We start from the raw sequence: 25,313 nt of genomic DNA, 5'->3' as shown, positions 1-25,313 counted from the left end.
CTCTGATTTTTCTTTTTCTTCTCTCCTCCCATGGTTTTTGCCCTGACTCATTTCTCTTTCATGAACTATATTTTCTATGCCCTAACTATTGCCTGAAATGTCCTTTTAGATTTTCATCTCAACGGGCTTGCTCAAACTTTTGCCTAAGCGGCCCTTTCGGGTTTTCCACCTAGCGAGCTCTTTTTTTTTTTTAGAAATTAGACAATTACCAGGGCATTCATATCAAGCACCTATCTTGTAATGCTCAGAAAACATAGACTAAATCAAAACAATTCAATTCAATTACTTAATCAATTGATGTATCCCTCAAGACATAAACATTCGCGATCATAATTAAATAAAATCCATTCCTAATTAATGTAATAAAAACTTATTTATTTATTCAGGTACACCATTACTCCCTCTTACATTTAGTTTTGCTAAATTTCTAACCTTTCAAAGTTAGAAATAAGCTTTATAACCTGCCGAATGGCCTTTTCAGGTTTTCCATCCAGATCTTCTCTCATCTCTCCTTTTGCCTAGACTGCCTTTTACAGGTTTTCAATTTAGCATTTTTTCTTTTCTTTTCTTTTCTTTTCTTTAAGCCTTACTTTTGCCTAGACCGCCTTTTGAAGGCTTTCAGCCTAGCTGGCCTATCTCACACAAAGTGCCATTTGAGCCTGTCTAAATTAACTGGTTCTTAAAATTCATTCCCATCTAGGTCTGATATTCTTACTGTGGCAAGATCTTATTGACTATGTATGGACCATCTTAGCTTGGGTAAACTTTTCTCTTAAATCAAAAGGGACAAGCCGAGTTTGTTTTAAAACCATGTCTCCCTCTTTGGTCTTTCTTGGCTTCACCTTCTTATTAAAGGCTCTAGCTATCTTCCTCTGATAAGCCTGCATACGATACAAGGTTCACATCCTCTTTTCATCAATCAAAGCTAGTTCCTCATATCTCTTCTAGTCCTACTCATTTTCTAGGATCTTAGCTTCTAGCATCACTCTTAAGGATTTGACCTCTTACTTAATGGATAGCACTACTTTAGTCCCATACACTAAAGAGAATGGGGTTGCCCTCGTGGATGTCCTTGTAGTACTACGATAACTTTAAAGAACATAAAGGAGTTTTTCAGGCCAATCCTTATATGTTTCGAATATTTTTTTTTCCAACTAGAACCTTTCCATTCATATGGGGACCACACATTCCTGCATGTACTTCTTTCATTATTTGCTCAGCCTATTTTTCTATCACACATAAGAGTTTGTAGAATTCCCTACCCCCCCCCCCCCCCGGTAAAGTAAGTTGAGTGGCTAATCTATGAATTATTGCTCTATCTCTTTTGTTGGCTTATTACGAGTATTCTCTCACTTTTAGAGACCTCCTTATGTCTTCATAACATTTTTCTTCTCCCTCTAGGTCCACATGTGCTACTATTAATCTTTCATAGCATGAAATTTTACTCCTCATTAGGATAACTAGCTAAGTCAACTTTTCATCATTCTTTTCCTATGGGGACACTAGTTTGACTTGGGAATCGGCCATCTAATTTTAAGCTCGAGGTATATGCTTCTTAGTACTTTATTAACAAGGCTATAAATTTATCTCTTTCTTCTTAGGTTAAATCTTCAGCTAACTTAATGTCTTTAGGATTATTTGGTGTACCCAAATTAATAGAGATTGATTTTGATGCATTAATAGAAACTGATTCTAAATGATTATGAATGCCATGCATATGCCTATTAGAATAAACATCAAATAAGTAAGCAAAAGGACTAGTCATATTAGTAATTTTTGCCTCGAAATCTTCATCAAGTACATCAGAAATGGAAACATCTATATCACTACTGTGAGCATTACAAAAGACAAACTCAAACTTAGGAGTGTAACTTTAGGTGCTTAGCTTTTCATGCAGTCCTTAGATCAATGGTCCTGATTTTCTGCTTTAGCACTTTCATATGTAGTAACCCCTAATCATATGCCCAGGTAATTGCCCCTCTCTTTCAAGAACTTAGGAGGTTTTGACTCTTTTTCCTCTTTAGTTGGCTTATAGCCCAAACCATACCTTGTGATCTACCCCTTCATCTCAAGAAAAGTCACCAGACCATCTATACTTTCTCCTAGGCCTATGCTAAGAAAAAACTTCATCCCTTTCTTCATAGTGGCCACTTTTAGATCCATCTAGTTTTTATAGATCCCAACAACTTGAAAATTAGACACTAGTGGAACTAAACCATCTAGTTGTAATGCAACTACCTCCTCATCAAAATTGGTCAAAACATCTAAAGGACCCTTATCATAGCTAGAATTATCACAAATATCAACAACTAGTATAGACTGAGGTTCATTGGGCTTTTGGATGGGTTGGATAGGTTCACTGGGCTTTTGGATGGGTTGGATAAGTTCATTGAGCTTTTGGATGGGTTGGATAAAGTCAATAATTCTATTAGGGTTATTTGGGGTGATGGAGATCATGTAAAGACCTAGTGTAGGTGGAAATTTTGGCTAGGCATGGGGCTTTTGGGTTGATTTTCTGGGTCAACTATCCTTTTAGCATTAATTAGGTCTTAGATATTATGCTTAAGTTGAAAGCATCAGTCGGTGTCATGATTATGGGCTTGGTAGAACCGACAACATTGGTTGATATCATAGCTAGGTGGAAGTGGATTTGGTAGTGGTCTGGGTGCTAAGAGCTGCAAAAGGTCTTGAGCTTTGAGATGCTCGAAATCTTTGGATAAGGGTTGGTTCAATAGGGAAAATCTCCTTGGAGTGCAAGACATAATTTGAACCTCAATAACTTTAATGCCACTTAATTAGCCTACATCGGGGCCTTTTTCTAAAGTTGACCACAATTTTCTTTTCTAGCTCAAACATCGTGGCATTCAAGGTTTCATCAAGTATGGCCATAGTTTCTTCCATCTTAAGTAGTGCAGGTGAAATCCTTACTAATCTTTTCCCTTCCATAACCCAAGTGACCTGATTGGCAGTCTCTTTGGTGTGCTTTGAGGATATGTTTGCTCAAAAAAATAGGATTTAAGGGTTAATCTAAGCATGCGACTTACATGAATGCAATGCATGAATGGACCATTTTTTTTCTTTTTTTTCTTTTTTTTCTTTTTGCCTTTACTTTTACAAAACCAAAATTGAACCATACCAATAGAACCAAAATTGAACAAAAACCACACCATATAAACTGAACTAAAATCGGACCAAAGACTGAATCAAAACTGAAAAAAAAAATCTCCAGAACTAAATCTTCGCCCCATTATACCTTCAACTCTCACATGCAGGATAAGAAAAAATTCTATCCTAGGCTATGGTACACTGAACACACCAACGGGGGGTGGTCCAGGACGATCCTTCTCTCACAAACAAATGATTTATATCCTTAAATTTTAACCATAAGTAAGCACCCTTTTGCTTAGCACGAGTTTTGAAATGGACTTAGGCCTATACACACATTGGGTTTTTGCATAGGCCTAGGTTCATCTCAACTACCACTAGAACTTATGGTTTGAACAATAAGGATACGAATCCAGTACAACAAAAATCTACGGGGTACCTGGGGTTGAAATTTATGGCTCATGGGTTTCATTGGGCAGGAAAAGGGTCACCCATGCGAGAGCTTGTCCATTAAGCACAACGGCTGGAGTTATGGCTCTTTTATATACTCGAAGGTGCGGGCATGGGGTGCTAGCATTCACCAATTCGTCATAGCTCGAGTAGAACTATGGTCTCCTTGGCTAGTACTAACGGGGTTAAAAAGGATAAGGGTGATCCGTGTGATAGTGCAGTGCAATGCAAAAAGTTTAACAGAGGAATAATATTATACTAGTATAAACATATTGGAGTAACTATCCATATAGTCCCCAGTGGAGTCGCCAAACTGTAGGAGGGGAGGGGGGCGGGAGGCGAAATATCATCCATTAAAATTGTATAAAATGCACCAGGTAATGCCCAGGAAAGATGGTGGAGTCACAATGGTCTCACTTAAGTACCATCTCCTTAGACAGCATTTCCTAGACGTGCACTTCATACAATCCTAATAGAATCAAATCACTGGTAAGTACCGTCTTCCCATAACACTACCACTGTAACACCCTCCCGGTAATCATTCCGTACATTCTACTGTTCCGGTGACCGGTGTCGGTTCGGACAGCTAGAACGTCCGGAAAAATAATTAAACTTAAGTGAGGGACCATAATTAACTCAAATATTAATAAGAAACACTTAGTAAAAATTTTAGAAATAAAATACAACCAAGTAAAACGAGCCGGTGCCCAAGCAATGGGTAACCGGAGGAAAGTTGCGGTTCTCGCAACGAGGAGCCCTAGACCCGGGGGAAAAATTGTAAAATAATTTTTGGGACTCCAGAGAAGGGTTACTGAGGTTCCCATAGCATTAGAATGCCAAGAAAATACCTAGAAAAATTTTTCAATCGGTACAGACAATTTTGGCCCGTTGAGCCAAACGGAGGGCATTTTGGTTATTTCGCCTTCAGAGGTAATTTTTGGCCGACTTGTCCAGTTAAGTAAATAATTAATATGACATAAAATATGAATGAATATTACTAGAAATTAAATTGGAAATGAGTAGTGGAGGAAAGAAAGGAAAAATGAGGAAAAAGGCTTAATTATGACATCAAAATGATGTCATTTAAAAGCCATACCCAATCAAAGTTAAACAACTCTTTTCTTAACCAATAAAAGAGACAAACCAAGACCAAAAAATTAAAAACACAATCTGCCATCTCCCTCCCCAAACCAGCCGAAACCCAAGCCTTACCCTAAACCACCATTAAAACACCATTCAAGCTCCATTTCCCTCTTTGTTCCACCATAAACCCTAAACCCCTTTCATAGAAAGTTGTCCACTCATCTTGGGAGAGCTTTTGGCAGCCTAGAAAGTGAAGGAAAGTGAAGTTTAGAGTTGAGAAAAATCTGCCCTATTCAAGGTTAGTGCACTATAAACATAAAACTCTTAAATTTCATGATTTTGGACTTGAAATTTAGTAAGACTTGTAATTTAAATGAACAAAAACCTATGTGTATGAGCTCTTGAATTTCGGCTGCCCTAGAAAAGGAATATGTAGGAGTGTTTTTGATGAGCTTGAAGTGAAATAGAAACCATGTTTGAAGTTATAAACATATGAGTAATGCATTAGTAGCTAACCAAGGTAAATGGCATAAATCATGAATTTGAATTAGGGTTTAGGAAAGGTGAAAATGTGACTTGGATTAGGAAATTGTTAGAGAACTTTTTAATGGTCAATTAGTGACTATTTTAGGTAAGTTGAGCACAATTTGGACTGAAAAATAGGATTACAAAGAGAAGGAGTAAGCTGCCCTAGGACAGCAGCAATAGACTGAGATTTCAGTCCAATTACACAGCCATAACTTTGGCTGTGTTGGTCCAATTGGTGTTTGGCCAATTTTACATGAAACTAGGCTTATAATGGCACATTTTTGCTAAAGAAACCATGCCCAAAAGACCAAAGCAAGAGGACCAAAACTTGGCCCCAATCCGGATACCCTGCAACTGATTCTGCAGAATTGACCAAATGAACAGTAACTGTTCATTTGGCCATAACTCACAGTAGATATGGTCAATTGACCTGAAATTTTTACAGCAACAAGTTAAGACATAGACAAACAACTTTCATGAAGGAACCTACCCCAAATTATGGCCAGAACCTAACCCAAATGGCAGTGGAAGTCACTGTTCATGTTACTGTAGATATGGTAATTTCTGCAGAATGGGAATCTGGCCAGCTGTGGTTTTTGGACCATATCTGGAGTTACAAAACTCTAAATGGAGTGATTCAAAAAAGGAAATTCAACTAGACAAAATAAGGAACAACTTTCATGTTTTACATTTCTTCAAATTTCCACTGTAACAGTTCCTAATGGAACAGTAAAGTTATGGTACAAAATCTGAAAAATCTGCTCCTTTTGTTTAATGCTTAGAAATGGTATTAACGCTCAATGCCAACAAGTTTTAAATACAAAATGTGGTATGTTGGGAGTGCCAAAGTCAATGTACATATTTTCTATCTAAAAGTCAACATTTTTGTTGACCAATGAGGTGAATAGTAACACCAAAACATGAAATTCACAAATTGAAGAATTTAAAAGTTTCAAATGCCCTAGTATACCTAACAAGATTGGTTTGGATAGTTTGGCATGCCAATAGGGTTCAGTTAGTAGTACTGCACATGACAATATGCCATTCCGTGATTTCATGGCTTTTAGCCATTCTGACTTTGTATTGAGACTTGGCCTTGTGCCTGATGTTATCTGACTTATTAGCCGCTCATTGCACACCGAGATGCATATGTGACCGATGGTGTGACGGCCCGAGGTACTAGGTACCCAGCGCCAGTTTACCCGTTATCCAGTCCAGTCGTCTAGTGTAGGTTACTTGGGCAACCAAATGAATGAAAGTGAACAAAGTTAATGAATTAATGTATATACCCATACTAAACAAATGAATCATACACATTCACTACATATTTGTTTTCTTGCTATTTTCTTTTATTTTATTATTGCACCACTAAGCATTATTGCTTAGCGCGTTGCTTTTGCTACGCGTAGGTACTGGAGATACAGATCGTGAGCCCAGTAGACCGCAGACTGGGTGAGTCTATCCTGCAGTTCTGCTCAGTGTCCGTGTCACCTCAACTTCTGCAGTGTATTGGTAGGACATTAGGTGTCATTTTGACATTTTGTAACTTAACTTTGTTTTTCTCATATGTAATTAAACTTGTGTAATGAATATTGATGTTTATGTAAATTATGAAAAATTGTACTTGTGAATGGAAATGTAAATGTTTACTTGTGATTTATATGTGATCATCACATGTGATGGATGATTGAGAACTGGAATTGAAATGTTGTTGAGATCTTAGTATTGAGATTTTGTTGATAAATTGAAGTTGGAATTGTTTGGAAATTATTTGGAAGTGTTTTTAACAGGTTCCGAAGAACTGTTTTCTCCATTTTTAGCCGGTACTCCGCCGGATTTTCTTTAAAATTTTTGGAACCCCAAATAAATAATAATTTTTACAAATGGCTTAACTAAATCATATTTCATAAATTAGCTTCAAAAGCATGACACAAATTAAGTAAGGTATATTAGAGTGTGCCAGTACATCGTGTGGCATTACTTACTCGGGTATACTGCACATGGGTAAAGGGTGTCACAACCACGGTACTAAGGATTTATGACATGAAGGCATAGATAGACAGGAGTCACCATCCGAGTAATAACCGGGATATATTCAGTGTTTCTTCTGAGGGTCATAGATGGCAACTTACTCCTTGCAGAGTTTCCATAATCGTCATTACCATAGCCCAATGTCTAGATTCGAGATAGTGGGTACGTAAGAGGAAGGTGTTAGGCACCCCTTACGCCTGGTCTAACCTTGTTAATTCGAGTGTCAGTCATCTACTAATATTTCTAAAAGTCTTATTTATTATTCCTTTATTAAACTTCATCCTAAAAAATGCAATTCTAATCCTACACACGCAAGTAATTCATAAAAGGGTTGTTGTTTACAAATAATTTTCATGCACAAGTAATTCCTATCTATGGGGTTGCTAATTATTTAAATGATATTTACCAGATTACTAAAATTAATTTATTATTGAGAATTTAATTTACAAACGAATTCAATTTCAAATAACCCTACGTTTCTACTTAACCTAATTAATTAATTTTCACCAAGTTACCCTAAGGATAATTGAACTAAGTTAATTATGTACATGTGTAATTTATTCTAATATCACATAAGGCCCAAACGATTATAACCTAATAAAGATTTCTAACATGCAAATTTATTTTACAATTACCAAGTATTAAATTAAATTTATTTTACATGCCAATGTTAGTTTAATTTATGAATAAGATTAATTTTAATTTATAAAGTATTTATTTAAATTAATTATATGCAAAAGTCGGTTAAATTAAAAACAAAGTTAATTTTAATTTACCAAATAAAAATTCTATTATTACTAAAATTTCATGCCAATGGTTATTCAAGGAGTTTAGGGCTATTTACCTATTGGTAAATACAGTTGCCATTGGGGTAAGTTACCCCTAAAAAAGGATCTTCTGTTATAGTATGGCAATGATATCCTTGGCTTACTCCCGTTTAGCTCCACATAAGCTTTACGCAAATGCCCTTTTTGGTACTTACCTTAGGGCTACTTACTAATTTTATTTGTAATAAAAAAATAAAGAAACTAAAGAAAATAAAAGAAATAAAGAAAATAAGAAAATATTAATAACAATTTACATTGGATTCCAACCCTAGTCTCCTAAATGGTTAAGATTCCTAATTAGTTACAACTACTTAATAGTCTAAGTCTTCTAATATGATCCAAACACTTCATGATACTTCTTGAATTAAAAGAATACAGAAAAATAGATCAAATATCAATTAAAACCCAAGAAAATACAAAAACATGCATAAATATACAATTTCCAAATTCTGACAGATTGATGGTAGCAAGAAATCTGATTTTTTAAAAATAATTAGATATGCCTAAAAATCATAAAATAATTACCAAAGACAGCCTACATGTCATACAAGATCATAAAATTTATAAATCAAACAAAACCCTAGCCGAATGGTCTACATAAATAGTAACTTTTCTAAGTGACAGAATCGTACTACTTTTTTGTAAAATTCATAACTCATTAACCACAACAGATATGAATACAAAACCAATTGGAAAAGGTTCATAAGATTCTGAAATTAATTTTAGACACTAGATTTACACAAAAATATTAAGAAATAAGAGAGATATGGGCTCCACAAGTCGGGTATCCTGCAAATTGGAATTTACAGGAACCCTAACTTTAAAAAGCCATAAATTATAAAATATTGAACCTATTTTAGTGATTGTTAAGCCTAAAATTAATAGAATTTCGTGTAGAATATGAATATAATTTTTACAAATTTTTTACAGATTCAGAAAATAACGAAAAATAATAAAAATATGAGAGAGAGAAAACTGAACATGTCCAGAGTTGTTTATCCCCTCAAATTAAACATGATTACATGATCTATATGAACATATACAATAAATTAAAAATAAGGAACATAGAATTAAACATTACATAGCATAGATCTTAAAAAGAAAATAAAAGAACTAACTTTTAAAAAATATTGCTAGAAATAAAAAAAAAACTAAAAGAATTTTGGCTATTTATCTCTTTAATTTTTTTTTCTTTTATTTTATTTATTTTTTTTTTTTTTGTCTTCTCCTCCCCTCCTTTTGTTTTTCTCCTCTCTCTTTTTTTTTTTATTTTTTATCAGTGGGGTATTTATAGGGTTTTGGGAGAAAGGTGTGATAGGGTTTGGAGTCCTATCGTGATAAAGTTCAGATAACTTAAACAACTAGCATTGCAGAATTTGGGTGAGACTGAAATATGGATGAGGTGCTTCAACCAATGGGAAGAGAAGGAAAGGAGAAGGTACCAATAGGGAGTGAGGAAGAGATGTGGTAGGGTTTGAAGTCCTAGTGTGATAAGATTCAAATAACTTAAACAACTGAGATTGGAGAATTTGGGTGAGACTGGGATATGGGTGAGGTGTTCCAACCAATAGGAAGAGAGGGATAGAGAAAAAGATATTTTCTTATTTTAATTTTCAAAAAATAAATTAAATAGGTCTTATTTAAAATTCCTAACTAAACTTTATTAGGCCCATGGGACCCAATTAAACTTAATTAGGTACATTTAAAAATTACCCATATTAAATTTAAACAAAACAAAATTTTATTTAAATTTAATTAAATTCACTTCAAAAAAAATATTATTTTTTTTTTCAAGATCATGCCACGAAATTAATAATTCAGCTCCATGCCTCCAATTACATCTTACAGTCATATAATTTTTTATCATCAAATTTTTCATAGCCTCAATGCACATACTCATCACAAAATAAGGGTTTACAACAGCCGAAAGTAGTAAGTTTGGCTACCGAAGTTCAATCTTCAAATGAAGGTTTTTGAGCGTTAAAAGCCGTTTTATCTAGAGAGCACTCCAACAGTCGAAAGTAGGAAATTTGGTAGCCGAAAGTGAATTTTCAAAAGCTTTTTTTGGCGCTTCAACCTTCAGCAGCCGAACTTCGGTTTCTACAACTCGATAAAATAGAGTTTTGGGTGGTTGAACTGCTAGTTTTGTATTTAATGCATCATCAACGGTTATTTTCTTATAAAAATTATAAATAGGCACTATTTATAACTGGAAACAAGTTTTTACAGTAACAATCTTTTTAAAAATTTATTGTGTTCTAAAGATTTTCTTCATTCTCTCTCTAGAACTTGAGCTACCATAGTTAATGTTGAGAGCTTGATATTTGAGTTGTAAATTCTTTATTCTAAGAGATCATTTAAGGTAGTTGTGAGCACTTATTGTAATTTTGAGTGTGATAAAGCTTTAAATAGCTCTTGAATGTATACATGGATTTATAAAAGAATAAGGGTTTGCTTTTGTGGTGATTGTAAGGGGTTTGTTCTTCACCTAAAGAAGAATTTTAGTGGGGTTAACTCTCAATGAGGGCCTTGAGGAGAGGACGTAGGTTTGGAATAGCTGAACCTCTATAAATTTCTTGTGTCATCATTTTTCTTCTACTATTCTTTGTGTCTAAATTTCTTTTAATATTTAATTTTGCAATTAGAATCCAATTCACCCCCCCTCTTGGGTTGCTATAAGGGCAACAAAATCTTTATTAAAAAATTTGAGAGATAAAAAGTATAGTTTACATAAAAAGTTATAAAAATAAAATGTTGAGATTTGACTTATTTATAATTAGTATATATTATTTTTTATGTTAATAATTTAATATTCTTTTTATTTCACTTTACTAAAATTAATTAATACTTATTATTATTATTATTGCCGACTTATGACGATTTAATTGAAACGGCAAAGTAAATAGAAAATATTTTACTGTTATAAAAATTGAATTTGAATGTTTGTTATCGTTTTTCAATTAAATAATATTTAATTATAAATTAATTTTTTATTTAAATGATTTCATTTATTTGTCTATATATAATAAGTCATATGAGACATTTAATACACTTAAGCACTCTTTTCTCCTCAAGTATTTTTTTTTATTCAAATACTTTTATTTGTACTTTTTTTATTATTTATTTCAAAAGTTATTATTATCATTTTCAAAATTTATTTATTTAAATATATTTAATTAATATTTATTTAATTACTAATTTTGTCTAGATTTCTTATTTAATATTTTTTAAACTTTAAATATTTTATTTCATTATAATTGTATATCGAATGTAATGATAACTAACATTTTAATTATCTATATTTTATAATCATTAAATTTTAATAGAATTATTTTTAAATTTTAGTTAAATATCTATATTTTTATGTATAAATTATCTCTCAATTATATTTTTATATAAAAGTAAAATTTTAAAAATAAATTCTAAAATAATTGTATCAAAAAAATAATTAAAAATAATTAAAGTTATAGTATCAAAATTATAGAATCTGTTTTTTAAAAAATAGCATATTTTTTAATATTTATTATATTAATAGGAAATGAAGATATTTTAAAAGTTTAATTTTTATGAAATGTATTTATTTTATATTATAAATTTATATAAAGTGATAACTTTTTTATCAAAAAATTAATTTCTAAAATATATATTAATTTGATAAAAAAAGAATTTACACTTAGATAGAGTATTTTTTAAAAATAATATAATAAAATGTTATTTTTAATTAATAATAATATTTTATATTTTCATTATTATTAAAATTAAGTAATTCAATTCATTATTAGTAATTTAATTTTTTATTATATTAATAATGTAACACCCCTAATTTTTAAATTTATTATTTTTGGGTAATTATTGATATTTTATTTTATTTGAATTTTAGGAAATTGTTTGAAATTTTTCGGGTTTTAGAAATCGGGTTCGATTTTTCGAAAAAATTAAACTTTGATGATTTTTAAGAATTAATTTAAAGACCACGTGGCAAAACTAAAAATATATTTAGAGTCTACGAATTTTTCTGAGTTTTCTATAATTTTTTCGGAATTTTTGGGCCTCGTTTTCGGTCCCAAGGCAGAGTAAAAATTCAAAATTTTGTATCCTGAATCGAACCGGCCGAATCGAATCAGACCTGATCGGACCGGCCGAATCGGGCCGGCTCCTTTTCTTCTTCTTCTCCTCTTCCCGCGCGCGTTCTCCTCCCTCTCTCTCTCTCTCTCTCTCTCTCTCTCTCTCCCGTTTTCTCTCTCCTCTCACCTCCCCTCGCCAGCCAGTCGCCTCCCTAGCCTCCCTACCTCGCCAGCCACCTTGACCACGGCCACGCTGAACGCCGGAATGTCGTGACGGGCGACGCAGGCCGGCCTTCTTCCGAAATCCGGCAGATCCGGCCACCAATTGGGCCGGGTCTTGTGTCTAAACCCATCTACACCTCGATAGCTTTCCATAGATACCAAGAACACCGAAATCCATCTAGCGGTTTGTCCAATTTTTGTTCTGAAAGTTTTACCCCATTTTGACTTTTGGGCTAGATTTCTCGCAAACAGTGAACCCCACGAGAAAACCGAGAGTACTAGAGCGCTCCACTCGTCGAGAGCTTCGCGGCGATATAAATTTCAAATTTTTTTGATACCATTTTTCAGTGTGTTCTACGGAACTTCGTAGTGTTTTTTCGATCATTAAATGAGCTTAGAAAATTATGTAAAATTTATGTACTAACTCCCGTGTTGTGGGCTTCGTGTAGGTATCTTCAATTCGCGGAAATTCGACAGTTGTACGAGTCTGTAAATTTTCGGCTACACACACCGGCTGCCGAAAAAGTCTCCAAATTGGATCGAGATTTTAGCTACCCTACCATTGTCAAATTTCTCGAGTGGGTCCCCAGAGTCGGAATCGGCATAGGTAAACCCAAACCTTGCTTTTTCATAATTTTCTAGTGGCTAAATGGGATTAAAAATTCATAAAATATTTGTGGTAGCTCAGAAAATTATGATTCTTTTTGAAATAGCCTAGTAATATTGCTAAGGACCGCGGGGCAAAGTTTTAGAATTTTTAGAGTTTATTTGGATAGTTTTTTGCAAAAAGGGTCAATTATAAGGACTAAACTGTAATTTTACATACTGTGATTGATAACTGTTTGGATGGGCCCAGGAGGGGCTGTGTGATGTGATTGAGATGTGAGTGTATGATTTGTGAATATAGAAGTACGTTTTGAGCCCTTTTGCACGTTAGGTAGGTCCTAGGTATAGGGGAGACTCTGTCGGATTTTCGGCACGACTTAGGATGTATTTGGTCTTTTCTTAGTTTGTATTGAGTCAATTGTATTAAATAATTATAATATAATTGTCAGGTGAGCCGGGACAGCCTTCTTCCTCCGTCCAGCCACCATAGTGACCGCTGTCAAGTCTGTGAGTAAAATATTAATTTTAATTGTAATTTCACTATTATTATATGTTCAAGCATGCCCATGCATCACTTTTATGTATATATCTATGTAGTTAAACTCTAGGCACGTTTTATGTTGCATTCACAACTGTCAAAGTACCATGGATGTTGTTGTGGTAAATTAGAGCAGTGTGCGTGCGTTGGCGTGCGTGTGATGTGGTGTTAGCTATGGATAGGATGGGTAGTCACGGCTTGAGATCTTCGCTGGGACCCGGTCCTTCTGGGTAGTCACGGCTTGAGTTCTTCGCTGGAGCCCCGATTTGGTTTATTAAGCGAAAGTCTAGTTTGAGTTCTTCGCTGGCACATGTTGGATTTAAGAGAGCTGTATAGGGGATCAGCTCCCATATATTATGATTGATATTACTGAGTGTGTGAGTGCTCCAAATTACCTTTTTGCTGTTATGATGTGAAAATATTGCTGATGTTGCATTTCACTCTACAGGGTGCATTAGTTTTAGATAATTATAGAGACTATGGTTAAAATTGATATTTTACTCTCTGAGTCGAACGCTCACTCCTGTTCAATATTTTTCCAGGCCACAGGAGGATATTTTTGAGGTTAACCTGCTTTTCTCCCTCGCAGGTCGTTTATTAATGTTTGTATAAACCTGTTAACTCTTAGAATTTCCGCATGTGTTAGAAATATTTATTTGATTTGGGTCTGTAATATAAATTGTTATCTTGGACCTGTAAACTTATTATTTTATGCATGTTTGATGGACAGGATGAGGGAGCTGAACTCCCATTTATTTTTATGACATTTGAGTATGTAGATGGTGAGCTAAGCTCCCCAATTGATTACATATTATGTTTACAGGTTGGGTGAGTCAAAAACTCACCGTTGAAATATTCATTTTATGGTAGGACTGTGTCCGGTTGAATTTTTGAAATTGGGCCCAAATGGGCCTTAGAGTTGGATTAAGGAATACTTAGGCTTAATACGGGCCTCGGGGGTTTTAGGCTGGCTCAGATCCTAGTGCCGGTCCGGCCCATAGGTTGGATCGTGACAAATAACTTTAAAATAATATTATTTATTTTTTGTAATTTATAAAAAATAAAATATTAATTTACATAAATTATGAGATAAAATATAAAAATTTTATAAAATTTAAATTATTTTTAAATAAAATATTTTTATTACATTTTAAATAAAGTAATTATGGAAACTATTATATATATATATAAAAGAATTAAATAAATATTTTAATTAATTATATCATAATTAATTAAAAATGTATTATTATAATAAGTAAAAATTTATTCAAATTAAATTAAATAAAAATGTTTAATTTAAAATTAATTTAATAATAATAATAATAATTTATTTTATTTAAAATATTATTAAAAATTAAATTAAAAAATAATAATTATAAATTACTCATGTATAATATGAGTATTATGCTAATTTGCATATATAATAATGTATAGTAAACGACAATCAGGAGTGCCGTATCTACTCTCTGTACGGTATTCGTGATCTAGCATAGACGTTCCGAACGCGCGCATAAGATTAAAAATGAAACGACAACTATCGAGTATAATTTTTTAACCGTCTATCAGATAGGCTGGTTCCGGCTGCACACGTGGATAATGAAGGTCAAGTGGTAAGGGGTCCAGACGACGAACCGTTTAACCCTTACATGAAAATCCCAAATTCCACCGTCTAGTCTTCACCCTTGGATTAGGGTTATAAAATACATGTAGGATTTTATATAGCCCATAAAACCCCCAAATCGGACCAGACCCTTGATTCACATTTCTACAAGACACTCACCAATATAAAGCTCACGCTTGATTCAGCGATATAGAGATATCGGAATTTTGTTACAGGAAACGAAGCTATGCCTCGTCATAGGGACGAAGACTATGAGGAGCTCGATGTAGAAGATGAGGAGTACGATGACCAGGAGCAGCAGTTGATGGATGACGAAGAAGAAGAGGAAGAAGATAGGGGAGGGTCCAGCAGGAAGAGGCGGAGATCAGATTTTATAGACGACGTTGCTGAAGAGGACGATGAGGAGGAAGAAGAAGAGGATGAGGATAATGAGTATGGTGGTGGTGGCAGGAGGCAGAAGGCAAAGAGGAGGTCAGGAACTCAGTTCTTTGACCTCGAGGCTGAGGTCGACAGCGATGATGACGAGGAAGACGAAGAGGATGCTGAGGACGGTACGTGGTTTTTGGATTTTTGTTTGTTTGATGATTGGATAGAATGTGGCAGATTTGATTTAGTTTTGTGAAACTAGGGTTTTACAATCACTAGTGGTACTTCAGTTCTTGATTAATTGGCATTTTGAGGTTTCTGGGTGAAATTGGGTTCCAACGGAAACATTGGAACTCGGCGGATAAGAGTTGAGTGACTCTGATTACTGGCAAACTTTAATGATTTGTTGTGTTTTGGTCTGTTCACCTTTAAAAAAAAAAAAAAAAAAACTTTATTATGAATTTTTTTAAGGATGGGATTACCTGGTTGTCTTATAGGCTGGAAGATTAGAATTTGATAGAAATACTAATTGACTTGTCAACTTTGGGCATGAGGTTTTATGTATAAATAATTGATAGAATGTACATGCTTGTTTCTTTTGTTTGGCACGTTCTTATGTGAAGATATTGTGCAGTGTGGCAATAGGAAGAAATGGAATTCAGCAAGAAGGGATAGCAGAAGCTATATATTTATGCTAGTGTGTAGTAATGTACAATACTACGTTTTTTGATGGGTGTGTTTCAGTGAGCCTATTGAAGCTGAAAAATATAATTGTAAATCACGAGCTTGGGAATATAAATGTTGAAATTGAAGTACAAGCATATATATCTAAATATAAGATTTAGATGGTTGATGTAGCAATGCGGTGGATGTGTCTTATATTCATGTATCTGCTGAGTTTGTCTATTACTCTGTTGTGCAAACAAGACATTGGTTGAGGTAATATTATTGTTAGTTTAGATAACTAGGCTGTCTAAATGCACTTTTTATATCAATGGGATCTGAATGGAGAGGTTAAACCATTTTTACTTTCTCCTGCCTCTTCTGAAATCACATGGTATGGTTACTCCATATATTAACACCAATAGATATAGTGAAAGATATCCGTAAGTATTTTGATTCATGACACGATGACTCACTCTTTAGTCTGTTTATATTTCATTTTGTTAATCCTGTAGTTGTTTATAATCTCAATGCCAAATGCATAGAAGTGCTACTTGGGGTCTAGAAAAGTAGACTCAGCTGGTGAAGGAAATAACATATTGATGATTTAAAACTAGGATCGTGGATTTTGGTTGTCAAACATCCTTTTCCATCTGAAAACTATTGTTCATAAATCCAGGGATTTTTTAGTGTTTTTGCATTCAGTTTTTCAATTATTTATTTAGTTAATTAAGACATTATCTTGTTGAAGATGGTGACCAAGGGAACAAGGATATCTTTTTGGTCCTAGTATCTTACCCTCCCAATCTTTTAGTTCTATGAAAGTAGTGTTTGTGAATTTTTGTTTCTAAAGTTATTGTTACATCACTTCTTGTGGTAAAGTACTTAGGAGAGTAATTATTATGGCTTGGTGCACATTTCATTATGGCAATAGGTTACCATTTGCACTAAGTTCATGTGTTTGGCTGAGCCCATTTTTTTCCCCTTTTTTATTTAATTCTAGAATGGATTGGTAAGCTAATTGATGGTTACTTATTTATCTCTATTCTGCTGTTCTATTGTCATTGCTGTCTTTGTTTATTATTCTCTTGTAATTTTCTTCTTTAAATTGCATATTCTCTATTTATTATGCGGCAATATCTTTTTTAGTAGTTCTTCCACTTGTTTTGTGACTGTTTTACTTTTCAGCCAATTGCCAGTATTTCAGCATTTTACCAATGGATTTTTTATTTTCTGTGTACTGGAAAAGACTATTTCAGTAACTTCTTCTGATGCCCTTAACTTCCTTATTTAGAGTTTTACGTTGGTTGGTGATAATCCTAAAGATGATGTTTTATTTGGAGTATGCGGTTTTTAGTTAGTATTTTTTGCAGTTGTACTTTATCATGTAATATGTTATAGCTTTTGTTTTAGCATAGCAATTCCGGCATTTGTCTGGATGTACTTTGTTTTCTGTTGGGCTTCTGTTAGTAGTGTTTTAATGGTGGTTGGGTTTTCATCCAAAGACTAGAATGACTTTGTTACTGCTTGTTTCTCTTTTTATGTCACCATGTTTTTTCCAATTTATTAGGGGTCATGATTACGGAGTTCACATCCATCATAAATTGTGCATGTGCTTACAAGTTTTCAATATTGCTTCCATTTTTTTTCATTGTAGTATAGTTAATTTCCATCTAAGATAAGAGTTGCAGAGATGAGAATGTTAAGGTGGATGAGTGGCCATACTAGACTAGATAAAGTCCGCAATGAGAGTATTAGAGAAAAGGTAGGAGTGGTGCCAATTGAAGATAAGTTGAGAGAAGGGAGATTGAGGTGGTTTGGTCATGTGAAGCGTAGACATACGGAGGCTCCAGTTAGACAAGTAGAGTACATTAGGTTAGAGGATAGAAAGAAAAAAAGGGGTAGACCTAAATTGACTTGGAGGAGAGTAGTACAACATGACCTAGAAGCATTACACATTTCTGAGGATTTAACCCAAAATCGTTCAGAATGGAGAAAGCGAATCCATATAGCCGACCCCAAATTTTTGGGATAAAGGCTTAGTTGAGTTGAGTTGAGTTGAGTTGTAGTATAGTTAATTTCAATTTTGTATAACCAACAAATGCTGTGTATGACCAACATTTTACGATCTCTATATTCTTAGGAGGCGCCTGGCGCCCTCTTGAGACTTCTAGTTTAGATTTTTAGCTTTATATAGGGAAGGCTGAGGTTGGTATATGTATATGCAGATTTTATAGTTGATACTGGAGCTGATCTACCTGATGAAGATGATAGCAGAAGGGTTCATCGTAGGCCATTGCTCCCTCGGGAGGATGACCAAGAAGATGTTGAAGCTCTTGAGAGAAGCATTCAAGCGAGGTATGCAAGGTCAAGTCACACAGAATATGATGAAGAAACTACAGATGTGGAGCAACAAGCTCTTCTGCCATCTGTTCGGGATCCAAAGTTATGGATGGTGAAATGTGCGGTATGATTTTCAGTTCCTCTGTTATTCTCTCAGAAGCAGTTGCCCATTATAGTTTATTTTGTTTTTCAAGATATTTGTTAAGCTGTCTTTAATGTATGTCAGATTGGTCGTGAAAGAGAAACAGCTGTTTGTCTAATGCAAAAGTGTATTGATAAAGGATCTGAGTTGCAAATCAGGTCTGCTATTGCTCTTGATCATCTCAAAAACTATATTTATATTGAAGCAGACAAGGAAGCCCATGTGAGGGAGGTATGTCGTTGATATCATGCATCGCAATATTTTATGTTGTTCATTTCAACTCTTGATGTTTGCAAATAACATGTAGCTTTAATAATTGACTAGTTATTTTCTGCTGCTTCAGGCTTGTAAAGGTCTGCGCAATATATACGGCCAGAAAATAATGCTCGTCCCAATAAAAGAAATGACTGATGTTCTTTCAGTTGAAAGTAAAGCGATAGATCTTTCAAGGGATACCTGGGTCAGAATGAAGATTGGTACTTACAAAGGAGATCTTGCTAAAGTATGTTTTATTATGTTGTTTTCCCTACCGTATCATTTCTTATTTTCTTAGCTAATGTTTCTTGCTTTTTTTTTTCCTGTTTTTTTCCCAAGGTGGTAGACGTAGATAATGTGCGGCAGAGAGTTACAGTGAAGTTGATTCCAAGGATCGACTTGCAGGCTCTTGCAAATAAATTGGTATGTTGATTCTTGCTAATTGACGGTGGAGTTGCTGGATGTAATTTTTATTTTTTTATCTTCTGTAGGTATATGAATTGTCTAATCATCATTGTTGATATTTTGCTTGAGAAATGTAATAGGATGAGCTTATCAATGTTCTTTCATAACTATAAAATATATTAGATTTTCTTTTGTTTGAAAATTTTTCATTTTATAGGAGGGCAGAGAGGTTGTAAAAAAGAAGGCATTTGTCCCCCCGCCTCGTTTTATGAATGTTGATGAAGCTAGGTAATGCTGAATTTATACTTTCTTATTGCTGTAAAATTCTATAGGAACTCTATGTTGATTAAGTGAATCTTTATTTTTTTGGGTTCTTATAATGCTTCTCCTCAGAGAACTGCACATTCGGGTAGAACGAAGAAGAGATCCCATGACTGGTGATTATTTTGAAAACATTGGTGGTATGTTGTTTAAAGATGGGTTCTTGTATAAAACTGTGTCGATGAAATCGATTAGTGCTATGAACATCAAGCCAACTTTTGATGAACTTGAGAAGTTCCGAACACCTGGAGAGAATGGAGATGGTGACATGGCCAGTTTGTCAACCTTATTTGCAAATAGAAAGAAGGGCCACTTTGTGAAGGGTGATGCAGTTATTGTTGTCAAGGGAGATTTGAAAAACCTTAAGGGATGGGTGGAGAAAGTTGATGAAGAAAATGTTCATATCAGACCAGAAATGAAGGACCTTCCAGTAAGAATTATTTGAAGAGATCTTTAATAGTTGATAGTTCTCTCTTGTGTGTTTCCCATTCATTATTAATGATTATTTTGAATTTACCTGGTTTCCTTTTATTTATCTGCTATTTTTTTATTGGCAGAGAACTATTGCAGTGAATGAAAAGGAGCTGTGCAAGTATTTTGAACCGGGTAATCATGTGAAGGTTGTCTCTGGTACACAGGAAGGTGCAACTGGCATGGTTGTTAAGGTGGAGCAGCATGTGCTGATCATTCTTTCTGATACAACTAAGGAACATGTAAGTGATCAAGTTATTGTATGACAATCGAGTTTTTAAGAATACTTTGGTGACAGGAAAACTAATGTGTGGAAATGATGTGATTATCTTTTGGCTTCAGATTCGTGTTTTCGCCGACGATGTTGTGGAAAGCTCTGAGGTTACTACTGGCGTGACCAAAATTGGAGAATATGAGCTCCATGATCTTGTGCTACTGGAGTAAGCTATGTTTCTTGAAGAATTTTTCATTGTTTTTCCTGTTTCTTTGTTTGAGGTTTTATATATTTTTTTGTGGTGCAGTAATATGAGCTTTGGTGTAATTATACGTGTAGAAATTGAAGCCTTTCAGGTGAGTAATAACTCAAGTGCCTAAGTGGGTGTTAGGCGATCACTTCTTAAATCTGCTGACTTGTCATCATTAACTTTTCAGGTTCTTAAGGGGGTCCCAGAAAGACCTGAGGTTGCTCTTGTTAGATTGAGAGAGATCAAATGCAAGATTGAAAAGAAATTTAATGTGCAAGATCGGTACAAGAATACTATATCTGCTAAGGATGTTGTCAGAATCATTGATGGTCCTTGCAAAGTGAGATTCTTAATTGCTGTTTGATTTGTTGTTATCACATGTATGTGTAGTTTACCATTTATCCTTATCTTGTCAGGGGAAACAAGGTCCTGTAGAGCACATATACAGAGGAGTCTTGTTTATCTATGATCGCCATCACCTGGAACATGCTGGATTTATCTGTGTTAAATCTCATTCTTGCGTCATTGTGGGAGGAACTCGAGCCAACGGTGATAGAAATGTAAGATTTTGCCACTCTTATTTGTTTTAGCAAAAGCTCATTTAATTGCTAAGGTTGTGAGCTCTTCATTTTGTTATTCAGCCCTTTTTGCTGAATTTGGTATTTATAATTATTTGAAATCCAATTTTTAAATAGTAGCTTGAATTGCGGTTAATCTTTTTTTTTTTTTAATTTTTTTTATCATATTGAGTAATTGATTAAATCGTGTTTTGGTTGAAATATCTTCAGATTATGTGATTAACCTAAGCATGAATTTTTCAAATTAAAAACTAGCTTAATCAATTTAGCGATCAAATCTACAAGTAATCTTAGCCAGACTGATGCCTACCTTACTCATGTATTAATTCAGGGTGATTCCTATTCAAGATTTGGTAGTTTGAAATCTCCCGCTCGTGTACCCCCTTCACCAAGGAGATTTCCAAGAGGAGGTCCTCCATTTGAGTGTAAGTTGCTGGTGGTCGATATTTTCCTGTGTAAACAAGTTGGATCATCATTGACTTCATTGACTCTAATTAAACATTCCTACCCCCCTGGAAAAGATGTTCATGTTGTATATCATTTATGTGTTGCTTACGAAAGAATTCTATGAACTTCTAATTCAATGCTACAGCTGGGGGAAGGAATAGGGGTGGAAGAGGAGGGCACGATGCTCTGGTTGGTACCACAGTAAAGATACGACAGGGTCCTTTCAAGGGCTATCGGGGGCGGGTTGTAGAAATCAAAGGCCAATCTGTTCGAGTTGAGTTGGAGTCCCAAATGAAAGTTATTTTAGGTCAGTCTTTACGAATATATGCTATATAATTGGTTCCCTATTTTTGTATTTTCAATAGTGTAATCGCTGTTGTATTTGCAGTTGATCGCACTAATATTTCCGACAATGTAGTTGTATCAACCCCATACCGGTAATTGACATTCTACCTAAAATATTGTTAAATAGTTTTTCATAATTCACTGTTTGTGATTTTATTTGTTGATATTTTTTAACAGTGATTCATCTCGATATGGTATGGGAAGTGAAACTCCTATGCATCCTTCTCGGACTCCACTGCACCCATATATGACTCCAATGAGAGATGCTGGAGGTTCATTCTTTAGAAGCTTGAATGCTTTTGTAATCGTCTAAGAAATGATTATGTTAATGTTTCCTTATTTTCTTTTCTTTTCTTTCTGCTCGTATATTTGCAGCAACGCCTATTCATGATGGCATGAGGACACCTATGCGTGACCGAGCATGGAATCCTTATGCACCAATGAGTCCTCCTAGGTTCGATCATGAATCTTGCTGCTACCAATTCATTTTTCTATTTTTCTTCTCTTTATGATGTGATTTGATGAATAAGCCCTGAATATTACTCGATCAGAATTTTTGTGATTTACATGGGTGATTGGTGTGTCTTTGCTTTGCAAGCAGTGCATATCATGATTAATAGCGTAATGGTGTTGGTTAAAAGCAATCTGGTTCAGCATTGCATGCATGATTGATTGCAAGCATTGGTTGGTCTTCATTTTTCTGTGGCACTTGAAGAATGTAGATTTAGCTGCTGTTTTGTCATTATCTATTTCTGAGCAAACAACAAAAAGGAGTCATGAAAGCTTTACGCATTGCTTTTCTCTTATTTTAATTAATGTTCATGTTTTCTGTCAATACAGTCAAGTAATTTTTTTTTATAGATGACTTCAAACAATTGGAGATCTTTGCCATTACTTTTTACAATTTTTCTTTCCAAAATGTTCTGTTGTGTTAGAGAAATACTGTATGCTGTTATTAGGGTCAGTTCGTGACTTCATGTTCATCTTTATAGATCTGGTTTGACCCCTTTTTTGGTCCGATCTTTTGCAAAGTTGTTTTTCATTTTCATAGTGCACTCGAGTGCCTTGTTGTCTAGTGAAATAAATTTCCTGTGTTTTACTAAGGTTATCGATTCTTTTGTGCTAGCATTATACATCAAGCATATAGAAAACCTTTAATCTTGTCAGATTTAGGATATTCCTGAAGAATGTTTTTGATGTTTTGAAACCAATTAATGATTCTTGGACTTGTGATCACATCAATATAGGGATAATTGGGAAGATGGAAATCCTGCTTCTTGGGGAACTAGTCCACAGTATCAGGTAGGAACTGGACATTGCTTTGTAAACCTTACAAATTATTCCATCTTGTTGTGTATTGTAAAACAAATATGTTGTCCACCCCCTTCTCTCTCTCTCTCTCTCTCTCTCTCTCTCTTTCTCCCCCTCCTTTCCCTTTTCCTTTTCCAGCCAGGAAGCCCCCCTTCTCGGGCATATGAAGCTCCAACTCCTGGTTCAGGCTGGGCTAGCACTCCTGGTGGTAGTTATAGCGAAGCTGGAACGCCAAGGGATAGCAGTTCTGCCTATGGTAGTTCATCTTCTTGCTTTGGTTTATAATTTAATGGTAATTTCCCCATTTTAACTTACTTTATGTATTTTTAGCCAATGCTCCAAGCCCATACTTGCCTTCAACTCCTGGTGGGCAGCCTACGACTCCAAGCTCTGCAGCCTACCTTCCTGGCACTCCTGGGGGGCAGCCGATGACACCTGGAACTGGTGGTCTTGATGTCATGTCTCCTGTTATAGGTTTGATTTGTGCTTTTCAATCTTTGATATTTTTGTCATAGTGATATGAGGGATCTTTTAATTTCATACATAATATTTCTAGAATATTCTTTCCATGTTTTTGTTGAAATATTGTTAGCATTCGTATGTATGTAAAGGACGTTCTAGTGCTGCAACTGGACAATTCAGGGTTAAATTATGATATTGCTTTATTGAGTGGCTTGTAATGTCATGTGGAACTGAGAATGCATGCATTTTCTCTTCTGGAATTGAGTGTCTGTACATGTGGTTCCAACTTCAGTTAATGGCTTGATTCCAGAAATGGAAGCGATGTTTCATATGATCCTTTTTTTTTTTTTTTTTTCTTTAAATTTGGTGGTGGGGGCTAGGGGGAATGAAAGGCTAAACTGCATGACTAAAGCTGCTTGAAATTTTACTGATATTCTGAATCTGATATTTTGTGTGCTTTTATGGAACGCTAAATCGACTCTATTCTTCTTGCCCGGAAACTGGTGCTAAATATTAAAGTTACAAGTTGACATGCATTCATTTGCAGGAGGGGACAATGAAGGGCCATGGTTCATGCCAGACATATTGGTTAATGTACGCAAGGCTGCTGATGAATCTTCTGTTGGTGTTATAAGGGAGGTGCTTCCGGTATGTTCCTATGGACCTTCTATTTTCCTGTTTCTTTATAAAAAAAAATTTGCACTTTACATCTTTGTCTAGAATGTTAAATATGACATTTAGCCCTGTAAAATTAGGATTTGACTAGTTCTGACTTAAAATTCTGACTGCAAAGGGAAGGGAGTATTATGTCATCTGCTCTAATCCCATTGTTTTTCCCCCAAATAAAGTCCATTTTCTTATAGGTCTTTTTAACTTGTTCAATTCATTACAACCAAACTGTGTTGATGTGTGGCATCTCTCACTAGTTTTTTTCCTTGGAAGACTTGCATGCTTCTACCATGGGAGACTTGATTTATCCATGAAATCAATGAATGAATGAATTAATACTGGTTTTGCATGGTTCAGGATGGTTCCTGTAGGGTAGTCCTTGGGGCAAATGGCAATAGGGAAACAATCACAGCACTTCCGAATGAAATCGAGATAGTGGTACCAAGGAAATCAGATAAGATCAAGATCATGGGTGGTGCACATCGTGGTGCCACTGGTAAGTTAATCGGTGTGGATGGGACTGATGGAATTGTAAAGGTGGATGACACGCTTGAAGTTAAGATATTAGACATGGTTATACTGGCAAAACTGGCACAACCATGATTGTTGTGATAATAAATGAATGAAAATTATGTGTTCTTACCATTGAGGATCTCATGTGGCTCCGTCCCTATCTTCCTTCCTCCCTCTCTCGCTCATGCTCTCTCTCTCTCTCTCTCTCAACAATTGCCGTTTTTCTTTTGTGCTCTTCTTCAGCTATTGAAGATTATTTGTTCTTACTATTGGGGATCTCTTCAGTTTTTGTTCTTAATAATGGACGTGGCACCAGTTTAGATGTATTTATTGCTCCAGGCTAAATAAAAGATTTAGTTTAGTTAATAATATCTGAAGTGTTAATTACACAATTGGAAGTTAATCAAGAATTTTAAGTTACAGCATACGCAAGAGGCTGTGCCAAAACCATTTCCGGGTTCTAGGTGGGAGGAATTTTGTTCT

At 34.8% G+C, this 25,313-nt stretch overlaps 1 protein-coding gene across 1 annotated transcript; it reads left to right on the top strand.

Moving 5' to 3' along the window:
* Positions 1-15,134: 15,134 nt before the first annotated feature.
* LOC110673335 (putative transcription elongation factor SPT5 homolog 1) lies at positions 15,135-24,962 on the top strand. Its single transcript, XM_021836444.2, has 22 exons — positions 15,135-15,626; positions 18,333-18,571; positions 18,674-18,820; positions 18,933-19,091; positions 19,184-19,267; positions 19,467-19,537; positions 19,643-20,000; positions 20,128-20,283; positions 20,384-20,481; positions 20,563-20,611; positions 20,693-20,845; positions 20,922-21,065; positions 21,415-21,508; positions 21,676-21,837; positions 21,919-21,967; positions 22,053-22,147; positions 22,251-22,329; positions 23,123-23,177; positions 23,325-23,442; positions 23,517-23,660; positions 24,196-24,296; positions 24,675-24,962. Exons 1-22 carry the CDS (start codon positions 15,302-15,304, stop codon positions 24,918-24,920), a joined length of 3,126 nt encoding a protein of 1,041 aa, XP_021692136.2. The 5' UTR covers positions 15,135-15,301; the 3' UTR covers positions 24,921-24,962.
* Positions 24,963-25,313: the final 351 nt, after the last annotated feature.

This window comes from Hevea brasiliensis, chromosome 16 (assembly GCF_030052815.1).
Source record: "Hevea brasiliensis isolate MT/VB/25A 57/8 chromosome 16, ASM3005281v1, whole genome shotgun sequence".
Lineage (NCBI taxonomy): Eukaryota > Viridiplantae > Streptophyta > Magnoliopsida > Malpighiales > Euphorbiaceae > Hevea > Hevea brasiliensis.
Note: the sequence above shows the minus strand (reverse complement) of the source record. Positions and strands in the feature narration are given on the sequence as shown.